Here is a 12059-nt window from a genome sequence, read left to right as displayed (position 1 = left end):
CGAGTGTGTGCCTGTGTCCACCTTCTCTTTTGTACCCCGAATGAGTGCCTGTGCCCGTTTTTGCCCTGATTGTGATCCCTTTTTTTTCCTCTGTTTCCCGTGATCGCCGCATCGCCTTCCTCACGGAAACCTGGATGAACGCCTCCTCGGCCCCCGACATCGCCATCGCCATCCCGGACGGGTACAAGATCATCAGGAGGGACCGCGTCAACCAGACCGGAGGAGGCATCGCCATCGTCCACAAGAACACCATCCGCATCACGACCGACTCCAACGACACCTTCGTCGCCGCCGAGCACCTCCACTTCCAGATTCACACCGACCCAAAGACGACCCTCAGAGGCACCCTCATCTACAGACCCCCGGGACCACGCACACGATTCAGCGAAAACATCACGGACTTCATCAGCCCACACGCCCTCCCCTCCGCTGACTACATCCTCCTAGGGGACCTCAACTTCCACCTGGAGAACAACAAGGACCGCAACACCGCCTCCCTGCTGGACAACCATGCCAACCTCGGACTCAAGCAACTGGTCAACACCCCCACCCACTTCGCCGGCCACACGCTTGACCCCGTCTTCTCATCCAGCAAGCAATAACCTTCAGCCACTCCACCGGACCGACCACAGCTGCGTCCACTTCAGCTTCAGAAGAACCACAACCCACCACCACCCGCAACAGGTTCCTCACAGAAGCTGGAGCAAGATCACCACCGACCAGCTCACCACCTCCCTCAGCCAGAACCCACCCACCAGCACAACGGACCCCAACGAAGCAGCCCTCAACTTCACCCAGTGGCTGACCGCCTACGCTGACGAACTCGCACCACTGAAGAACCCTCCCAGCAGACCCAGAAGCAAGAAGGCCTCCTGGTTCACCGACAAACTCAAGGACTCCAAGAAGACCTGCCGTACCCTCGAGAAAGCCTGGCTCCTCGACCAGACCACTGACAACATGACCGCCCTCAAACACGCCACCCGCAAGCACCACCAGCTCATCCGCACCACCAAGAAGAAATCACTGAAGGAACGACTGGACAACAACGCCCACGGCAGCAAGGAACTCTTCACCATCGTCAAGGAGTTCTCCAACCCCAGAACCGGCATCAACGACATCACTCCCTCACAAGATCTCTGCGACTCTCTTGCCTCGTTTTTCCACCACAAGATTGCCGACATCCACAACAGTTTCGGCGCACCACCCACGCACCCAACCGTCGAACCACCGCCACCCTCCGCACCTGGACCACGGTGACCACCGAAGACACAGCCCGCACGATGAACACCACCCACTCCGGATCTCCGACTGACCCCTGCCCCCACCACGTCTTCAACAAGGCCAACTCCACCATCGCACCCCAACTCCGCGACGTCATCAACACCTCCTTCGACACCGCCACCTTCCCGGAAAGCTGGAAGCATGCCGAGTTCAGCGCCCTACTGAAGAAACCAACAGCGGACCCCACCGACCTCAAATACTTCCGCCCCATCTTGCTCCTTCCTTTTCCTGCCAAAGTCATCAAGAAGATAGTCAACAGACAGCTTGCCGACTTCCTCGAGACGAACGGATCCCTCGACCCCTCGCAGTCCGGTTTCAGAGCCAACCACAGCACCAAGACCGCCCTCATCGCAGCAACCGACGACATCCGAGCCCTGCTCGACAACGGGGAAACAGCGGCACTCATCCTCCTAGACCTCTCCGCAGCGTTCAACACTGTCTGCCACCGCACCCTAATACAACATCGGCATCCAAGAGAAGGCACTGGAGTGGATCGTCTCGTTCCTCACCGGAAGAACACAGAGAGTCCGCCTCCCCCCGTTTCGATCCGAGGCCACCGATGTCATCTGCGGCGTTCCGCAAGGATCATCACTCAGCCCCACCCTCTTCAACGTCTACATGAGACCTCTTGCCGCCATTGCATGCCAACACAACCTCAACATCATTTCCTACGCCGACGACACCCAGCTGATCCTCTCCCTCACCAGAGACCCCGACCCCGCCAGAACCAGCCTACACGAAGGGATGAAAGATGTCGCCGAGTGGATGAAGAACAGCCGCCTGAAACTGAACTCAGACAAGACGGAAGTCCTCATCCTGGGACCATCGCCCTCCGCCTGAGACGACTCCTGGTGGCCCCCAGCCCTGGGCACCGCTTCCAAGCCAACAGACCACGCACGCAACCTGGGATTCATCCTGGACTCCTCCCTCTCAATGACCAGACAAGTCAACGCCGTCTCCTCATCATGCTTTCACACCCTACGCATGCTTCGCAAGATCTTCCGATGGATCCCAACCGAAACCAGGAAGACGGTCACCCAGGCCCTCGTCACCAGCCGATTGGACTACGGAAACACCCTCTACGCCGGAACCACAGCCAAGCTACAGAAAAGACTCCAACGCATCCAGAACGCCTCCGCTCGACTCATCCTGGACATCCCCCAACGCAGCCACATCTCCGGCCCACCCGCCAGCTACGGTCTACTAGCCTCGCCCTCGCTGCCGTACCACGCATCCGAAGAGCAACCGCCGGAGGCAGATCCTTCTCCTACCTGGCGGCCAAGACATGGAACTCCCTCCCCATCCACCTTCGGCTGACCCAGGACCACCTCGCCTTCAGGAGACAACTCAAGACCTGGCTGTTCGAGCAGTAGCGGACCCCCTCCCCCAAGCGCCTTGAGACCCTTCCGGGTGAGCAGCGCGCTATACAAATGCTATGATTCATTGATTGAGTGTTCAGACTAAACTCCAGGAACAGACAGAGAGCACCCAAAGCAGGCGATTCTCATGGGAAAGGCAAAACAGAGTCCTGCAAAATAAAGTAATGTAGTAACATGCGCAAAAGCAACATCATGGCTGCAGAACTCATCCTAACTTAGTGGTTTCGATAATGTCCCCATCAGCCATATGACAGTGCGTCATCAAAAGACTCCAAATTGCTTGCAGTAGGGGAAGTGGTAAAAGTAGGGAAGACACCGCCCCCAATAGGACTTGGCAGGCACAATACAGCTATGAAAAGGGGTTGGGAGACAACCAAACAAATTTTAGGTGGGCAATGCCTCACTGCTGTGGGTCTAAGCCCTGGGGTACTCTCCCCTGCTGCTTTAAAATATAATTGGGACCAAGCCTATGAGGTGTGTCCCTGCATTTTTAGCGTGCTGCTACAAAAACCACTTAAGCCATCAGCACTGTGGCAGGAAGCCAGGACAGCCAGGTTATAAGAGGGGAATACTGACACCCACCGCCGAGGCATCTCTCACACTAATTATACAAGACACAGGCGTTCAATTTGCTTTTGATGGGGAATTTCTCTCCAGGCTGTCAGGCTCCAAACTCGGCTCGCAATCTCAACCCAAAACTGAGGGATAGAGACTGCGTGGCGCAGACAATGATGCGCCACCTAGCAGGCGGAAGAGCGCATTGCAAAGCTCACCAACACTCTGCTGCGAAGGGCGCCCATAGCGGTTCTGCAGCATGTTGTCCTAAAAAACAAGCATTAGAAATGCAATAGGTCTCGCAGCATTAGAGTTAGTGCTTTTAGAATTGTTAATGGTTTTTTTTGTAAATCTTTAGCATGAGGTTGAGGGTGAGTGAGGGTGAGTGAGGGTGAGTGAGAGTGAGTGAGGGTGAGTGAGGGTGAGGGTGAGTGAGGGTGTGAGTGAGGGTGAGTGAGGGTGAGTGAGGGTGAGTGGGGGTGAGTGTGGGTGAGTGTGGGTGAGTGTGGGTGAGGGTGAGGGATTGAGGGTGAGGGGTTGAGGGTGAGTGAGGGTGAGGGGTTGAGGGTGAGTGAGGGTGAGGGGTTGAGGGTGAATGAGGGTGAGGGAGGGTGAGGGGTTGAGGGTGAGTGGGGGTGAGTGAGGGTGAGGGGTTGAGGGTGAGTGAGGGTGAAGGTGAGTGAGGGTGAGGGTGAGTGAGTGTGGGTGAGTGAGGGTGAGGGATTGAGGGTGAGGGGTTGAGGGTGGGTGAGGGGTTGAGGGTGAGTGAGGGTGAGGGGTTGAGGTTGAGGGTGAGTGGGGGTGAGTGGGGGTGAGGGGTTGAGGGTGGGTGAGGGGTTGAGGGTGAGTGAGGATGAGGGGTTGAGGGTGGGTGAGGGTGAGTGAGGGTGAGTGTGAGTGAGGGTGAGTGAAGGTGGGTGAGGGTGAGGGGTTGAGGGTGAGGCGTTGAGGGTGAGTGAGGGTGAGGGGTTGAGGGTGAGTGAAGGTGAGGGTGAGGGTGAGTGAGGGTGAGTGAAGGTGAGGGTGAGGGTGAGTGAGGGTGAGGGGTTGAGGGTGAGTGAGGGTGAGTGAGGATGAGTGAGAGTGAGGGTGAGTGAGGGGTTGAGGGTGAGGGGTTGAGGGTGAGTGAGGGTGAGGGGTTGAGGGTGGGTGAGGGTGAGTGAGGGTGAGTGTGAGTGAGGGTGAGTGAAGGTGGGTGAGGGTGAGGGGTTGAGGGTGAGGCGTTGAGGGTGAGTGAGGGTGAGGGGTTGAGGGTGAGTGAAGGTGAGGGTGAGTGAGGGTGAGTGAAGGTGAGGGTGAGGGTGAGGGGTTGAGGGTGAGTGAGGATGAGTGAGAGTGAGGGTGAGTGAGGGGTTGAGGGTGAGGGGTTGAGGGTGAGTGAGGGTGAGGTGTTGAGGGTGAGTGAGGGTGAGGTGTTGAGGGTGAGTGAGGGTGAGGTGTTGAGGGTGAGTGAGGGTGAGGGTGAGGGGTTGAGGGTGAGTGAGGGTGAGGGTAGGTGAGGGGTTGAGGGTGAGTGAGGGTGAGTGAGGGGTTGAGGGTGAGTGAGGGTGAGGGTGAGTGAGGGTGAGGGTGAGTGTGGGTGAGGGTGAGTGTGGGTGAGGGTGAGTGAGGGTGAGGGGTTGAGGGTGAGTGAGGGTGAGTGAGGGTGAGTGTGAGGGAGGGGTTGCTCGCTGGGTGCTTAAAACTAAAACCGGGGGACAAACATAATTCGCTCGCGGGCCTTACAGAGTCGCTTTGAACCCGACGATCACTTCTGCAGTTAATACCAGGGACTAACATATCAACAAGTTATGCGAACAAATGTGTTCACGACGTTACCGCTGCCGCACAATTATGCATGCGCCATTACCTCAAGTAGGGCCTGGGGGAAATTGCCCGTGCAGAAATTGAAATGAGGGTATTTGCGCACACCTTGTAGTGAGGAAACAAGCGCATAAACCGTTTGTTCTTCATTTTTTTCAAAATTACCTCTGAGCCCAACTGGAGAAGGCTATAAGAGTGCGCGCGTGATGCATGCACCGTTTATTACATTACCAGGAACGCGCGGGTAAATGCTGTATTCTCGTCTACAATCGCCGTACAACGCATACTAACGAAAAGCTGCACTGCCAGACATAAAGATGCCATGGAGACCGAGAGCGAGAAACCAGAGCTTGAAAGAGGTGTACACACAGAGAGGGTCACGAGAGAGACCCGGATGGAGAGAGACGGGACAGGGGAACAGTAGAGGAAGGGAGTGGTGATGGAGGCGGCAGGGAAACAAGGGTAGCGGCAGGCAGGCAGGGGAGGAGAGGAGGAGGGGGGAGGAGAGTGAGTGCGCGCGTGATGCATGCACCGTTTATTACATTAGCAGGAACGCGCGGGTAAATGCTGTATTCTCGTCTACAATCGCCGTACAACGCATACTAACGAAAAGCTGCACTGCCAGACATAAAGATGCCATGGAGAGCGAGAAACCAGAGCTTGAAAGAGGTGTACACACAGAGAGGGTCACGAGAGAGACCCGGATGGAGAGAGACGGGACAGGGGAACAGTAGAGGAAGGGAGTGGTGATGGAGGCGGCAGGGAAATAAGGCTAGCGGCAGGCAGGCAGGGGAGGAGAGGAGGAGGGGGGAGGAGAGTGAGTGCGCGCGTGATGCATGCACCGTTTATTACATTAGCAGGAACGCGCGGGTAAATGCTGTATTCTCGTCTACAATCGCCGTACAACGCATACTAACGAAAAGCTGCACTGCCAGACATAAAGATGCCATGGAGACCGAGAGCGAGAAACCAGAGCTTGAAAGAGGTGTACACACAGAGAGGGTCACGAGAGAGACCCGGATGGAGAGAGACGGGACAGGGGAACAGTAGAGGAAGGGAGTGGTGATGGAGGCAGCAGGGAAACAAGGCTAGCGGCAGGCAGGCAGGGGAGGAGAGGAGGAGGGGGGAGGAGAGTAGGGGAGGCACGGCCTAGCGGCCGTGCAATCAAGTAGTGAGGGGGCGGAGCTGGGGGAGGCTGTGGAAGAGAGTAGGCAAGGCGACACGGCGGGAGGGGGCGGAGCGGGTAAACAAAGACGGACATGCACGCGCCCGTGACTTTTAAGGTCAATGCGCATGCGCATAAGCTTAATGCGCATGCGCATTGACCTTAAAAGTCACGGGCACTGCAAGGAATCGCCACGATTCCTTGCAGTGTAGATAAAGAGTGGATAACTCGCAATACTCTCGCCTTGCTCGATGCGCATGCGCATCGACAGGCGAGACCTAAAAACTTTGTGGCAAAAATTAAAACTGGCAAGGATTATGTCACAATAACAATCATGCAACGGCAAGAGCAAAGCAAGCTCTGAGGTAAGGAAAAGGCACTTAACTTGGCTTCGAGCAGCAAAGAAAGAGGACTGTAGGACTCTATTGAGGGACTATATGGCAAAATGTGGAATCCTGATTGGCTGTTAATTTGAACTGTTTGTCTATTGGTTTAAACTGTTGTGATCTATTTTTCCTATTCCAAAGGGTTCATAGGAATAGTAGTTTGGTGTGCTTTGTGAAAATGACTGTTGTTAATCTTAATGCGAAGAGAGTATGCATAATCCTCACCTGTCCTGGCATAGAATCATCATTGGATACTGTGAATCACTCCCAAAGCAGTATGATTCGACCTTCAAAACAATATACAAAAATATAAAAAACGAGTATACATGACAAAAATATACATATATGATGACATTTTTTTTATTGTACAACCCCAAAAAAATTATTGTGTATATAGTTTAGCTGAGGATACTTGGACCTACTGCTTCAAGTACTGTCTGTCCCTGACTCATGAGGTCCGTTTACCATGTCGACCGGAAAAGACTAGAATTGTGGCATATTTCATTTTTATGTTATCACTGCATAATGAAGATTGATTGCAAGAGATTTACTGCTGCACACCCTTTTCTTTCAAGTACGTCTGCTGGCGGTTCATGTAATGGATACAGGGATTTAAGAGGTGATAGTCAGAAAACACACATATATATATATATATATATATATATATATATATATATATATATATATATATATATATATATATATATATATATATATATATATACATACATGCACTCTAGCAGCATTATAAACTAGGTAAAAAGATCATTTTTAATAAAACTTTTTTTGTTTTTTACAAATGTGCAAATTGCTATAGAGAGGCGATGAAATAGATAACAGCTCTATGACAAAATTATTTGTATAGCCGAGTTACTTCCTTTTATTGATTTTTTTTTTTTTAAATCAAGTCAATAATGGATTATCTATGAATTATGTTCAGCGCTTCACTTTGCCCTTTTACACATTGTGTTTTAAAGGAAGAACATTTTGTTCTTAACTTTTATAAGCATATTTATTTATATTTATATATTTATTGCTTATGTTTGTTTAAATTATGCATAGAGGGTTGCACATTGAATTGAAATCTCTATGCTGCTAGTAGTAACTCTACAGTTTCATGCATTTGCACTTTATGTCGTCATTTCCTGCTATTACACTTTAAATGCCGTAGTTTCTTTCTGCAACGCTTCATGTGATCAAGACCCGAGTGGGAGTCGAAACGCGTAATGGCGGACTTGCTGGCACTAATAAATCACTTTAATTGGCACCAAGAACTTTGGGTCCGCTTATTGTCATATATCTATATATATATATATATATATATATATATATATATATATATATATATATATATATTAATTCGATTGTGAGCAACACACTTCGCACGAGGCCACAGGAAGACTGTTCTGTCACACTTCAATTTATTGCCAGCATGCAAACAAAGGAATTCACAGCATCTCACTGTCCTTAAATGTTCCGCCTGACGCGTTTCAGGAGTACCCTCTCCCTTTCTCAAAGGCGCATTTATTCTGGCATCAATGTCAGTTTCTTTGCAAGCGCACTAAATAATTTTCACCTGCTTCATGGGCGTGGCCCTAGCAAAGGGCCTCCTGGGTGATGTAGTGCTTTGCTGTAGTGCAGTAAAGCGGAGCATCGGATGGCAGGATTTCATTTCCAGCCCACTTGGGAAAAACAACATTGAAATAATGACACGATGTGCAGACCCACTCGGGGAAAACCAGCAAAGCCAGCACTCATTATTTCCAACAGTTAAATCCACGGTTCTTCATATAGCTTATCTTGCTGCTCGTTTTCAAACGCTCCATTCGGTAATGCCTGAATTCAAAGCACACACAGATGATGCACAAGCAAAATTCCAGCTAGACAACAGCGCTTCCAGCAACATTAACATCACCTCTTGCCTAATTCATGTCCTTCATTGATTAAAGGAGACATTTTTCAGCAGGAACTGAACCAAACCAAGATCATTTTGGGAAAAAGTGAACATTTCTACTATGCCTAAACTATCTTCTCTTTGTTATCCCAACAGCACAAGGCTAAATGGAAAATATGTGCTTTCACGAATGAGTTGGACCAGAACGATATTCGTAATTATGTACTCACTTGGAAATGTCAATTGCTTGCTACCACAGAATGGTAGTTATCTGCTACCTGAAAATGGCAAATATATGTGCTACCCGATACTACCCTGTATTGTGTAGTGGAGGGGACTTGTGTGGGTGGGTGGGGCTCCGCCCTGGTGTTCATTGCTTTTTGCAATTTACCCATTCCTCCCTACTGATTCTCTAGTTTATGGCTGGCGTGAGAGGTGAGTTGCAAAGAAGGATGTAGGGAGCTGCATTGTCTGTCCAGACCTCCTGTGCAACCTTCGATCCAGGAGATTAAATGACTTGGGTGGGCCATAGTCTAACTGCCCCAAAATCTGGCTTCTCAGAATTCTTGCTAAAATTAAGTATGGGAAGGTAGAGGAGGAACTTCCAAGTCCTTACTCTGTGAATGGTAGGTCTGTTGACATAGGGGCTCTCCTCCCCTTCACATCTATACCTGCGGGGGAGGGGGGCTCCCCAGCAGTAGAAATTAGAGGGAGGTGAGGTATGGGTTGGAACTTAGAGGAGTGCTCATTGTTCCAAATTACTCCCCCTACCATCTCTCGCTCTTCTGTTTGCAGAACATGTTTTTTTGTGTGGACATAGTGTGTGCCAAGTAGGAAACCTTTATTCTGCATCACCCATTAAGGTATTATTTTACTGTATTACCATTTATATATTGCAGTCTGCCTTTGAAGAGGTGCTGAAGTGCTTTGGAAACAAATACCTACTATTCTGTGTGATAACTACAACACACTGGAAATATTTGTCATGCATAGTGAGTTACAGTGTAAGTAGTTTGCCATGTTAATTTATCAGGCATTTTGTTACACAAAGCTGTCATGCAGTCATTATTCTTCGGAAATTATTAAATCTGTCATGTAGGATGGCATTCAGGTAACTGCACATTCCATGTGTACTGATCACATAAGCAGTTCTGCTGCAATGTGTCATCTGGTAGTAGAGGTACCAGTGAAACACTGCATATGGCCACCCGTGAAGTGACATTTCTTACTGGCAGTGCTAAACTTCCAGGAAGTCAGTTTGGAGTCTTCGTAGGAACAACAGAATCATAGACCCTAAGACAGTGCTAAGCCATGAGGAGATTTCCTAAGATCTATTCAAATGAGAAGACACACCAGGATAGATGATATGCGGCCTAACCTCGTGAAATATTACATTTTTAGGCAGACTGAGTTTTCTGCTTGGGTCACATCCAGTAGTACCAACAGGCAAAATCTGTTGGTTGTAAGAGTTGAAGGGATAGGAATGAGGGGGAAAGGGCAGTGGATATTCTAGCTTAATTCTGGTGTTATAAATGACATTCATCTCTTTGTCATCAAGAGTTGTCAGCGCTAGACATTGCTTAGTAGGGGACCAAGAGGAGGAGTGATCTCAAGGTATGCATTGGTTACAGGCAGCCAGGAGAGACAAAGGAGCAGCACATGGTGTTCACTTTTTTCAGACACCGGATAAATGCACATTGGGTCTGCCGAAGAGCGACACTGAAACTATTGGTCTATTAACAAATATAGAACAGGTAAGTACATTATAAAAAACAATTTGTTGTAATGTACCAGACCCATTCTGCTGGAGCAAATGTTTTTTTCTCTAAGTCTTGAAGATAATGGATCTTTTTGTTTGGTGTTCAGAGTGGTGAGGCTTGCCATTACAAAGAGCAGGGGTTCTGGCCCAAAGTCTTCGTACTAACTAAAAATGTTAACACAAATATATTTATTAAGGCTTCTCAATACATTTACTTTATTTCTTTGTAGGCTTTGACGGATCGACTAGATGCGGTTCTTCTGGAAAAAGCAGAAGCTCAGCAACAGTTAGTATCCCTGAAAAAAGAAAATGGCAAGATTAAACTGGAAGCTGAGGTAGAGTTTGAAAATCACACAATTGCTTAAACTGCACTTCTCATTGCTTTTAAAGGAAATGTTTTCTGTTTGACCACCTTTACGATAAATTTGCTGTGGTCGTGGAGCTGTTTGCCATCTTGTAATAGCACATTTGTCACTTACTCATAACAACAGCCGTTACAATACCACCATCTTTATCACAGCTGTATCACACACAGCCTTCTGTATATCTTAGCAGTATTTATGCATTTAAATGGAGGGGTGGGGACAGCAGACCCAAGAAAGGTGGAAGAAAATTGTCAAATGTAACACAATACCAGAGGGAAGATGGCTGTCCGAGGTAGGCTGAAAGGCAGCTGCTTTCCTGAGGCCATAGGATTTCTGCAGAAGGGGCACTTAGCACACATCAAGAGCTAAAACTACACTGTAATGCAACAGGCACTTTGCCGAGCTGGAAGTTATGGTTTGCAGAAAAGATTGAGAGCAGTTCCCTTCTCGCTGGCACAACAGTGACTTCCGGCTTTTGGAAACTGTGCTCCGACTATCAGGGCCTGGCAACGAGGAGGCGGAGAAATGGAGCAGTGGCAGAATTGCACAAGCTACTGATCGGTCTGATCCTTTCTTTAAAAAAGCTCAGAAGTCATGTGGTCGGGTCTGGCGAAGCTTGGCAAGTCACTGTTTGATGAAGAACCAAAGTCAGAGAAAGGAGTATGGATAATAACAAACCTGTGAATCGGGTAGGTGCCTGGTGTGGCGTTGCTCAGGTGGATCATGGCTGCGCTTGCTGCTGGTGCAACTGCAGATACCTTTTGCATGGGAGAGTATGTCAGGGAGCGTACATCGGGGAGGGCAAACTCTGTGTAGAAGTAGCGTACTGCGAGTAGAAAACTGGCAGCTGTGACTGGTAGGGTCGTGAGAAATGTTCCTATGGGAAACCGTTGGCTCATTGAAGGCATGAGCTTCCTTCTGAGCACCTTTTTCATTGAAGAGGTGAGAGGAGCTTCATTGGGCTGTCAAGTTGCCATAGACCACAGCTGTTGCAACCCTATTGTGAGAAAGTGGCTCTATATATACTGGACCAGAATAAGGTACAGTGTGTGTATAGAGTCCACAAACCCCAGAGGTATAACAGAGGTTAAAACCAGGTGTGACCTTACTCTCTAAAGTGGTAGCTTGGTTGAGCAGTAAGGCAGTACCAGAGGACAGTGTAAAGCATTTGTTGTACACACTCAGTCAGCAAAAGGTTTCACACACTCTGTTGGACTTGGCCCATTTTCCCAAAATGTTTCGCTTTTCACCCCTCTGTTTTAGGATGTCTCCCCCCATGGTAAATAATTGTATAGGCCATGTGTGGAGTGAGATGTCATGTGAAATGTAATGCAATGGTGTGCACACTTGTTAACCCCCCATTGTAAAAATGCACCCTGTTGACATGTCGCTTTTTAAAATGGATGCCATGGCTGTGTGTTGTACCATCTGACTGTGGTGGGTTAGCGGTCCAGGTGTTTGGGTCCCAGCCA

The 12059-nt window shown here is 49.3% G+C and overlaps 1 protein-coding gene across 2 annotated transcripts in view; it reads left to right on the top strand.

Moving 5' to 3' along the window:
- The window catches only part of GCC2 (GRIP and coiled-coil domain containing 2), a 402205-nt gene that overhangs the window by 81577 nt on the left and 308569 nt on the right, over positions 1–12059 (top strand). For both annotated transcript variants that reach the window (XM_086934291.1, XM_086934290.1), the window contains exon 5: positions 10453–10557. Coding sequence is in view for 1 of the 2 variants with exons in the window: in XM_086934290.1 (XP_086790416.1) it covers positions 10453–10557 (105 nt within the window). In the remaining variant the exon portion in view is untranslated. The remainder of the gene's footprint in view (positions 1–10452; positions 10558–12059) is intronic.

Source organism: Lissotriton vulgaris, chromosome 8 (assembly GCF_964263255.1).
Source record: "Lissotriton vulgaris chromosome 8, aLisVul1.2, whole genome shotgun sequence".
NCBI classification, from domain to species: Eukaryota; Metazoa; Chordata; class Amphibia; order Caudata; family Salamandridae; genus Lissotriton; species Lissotriton vulgaris.
This window is presented reverse-complemented; position numbering and strand designations above follow the sequence as displayed.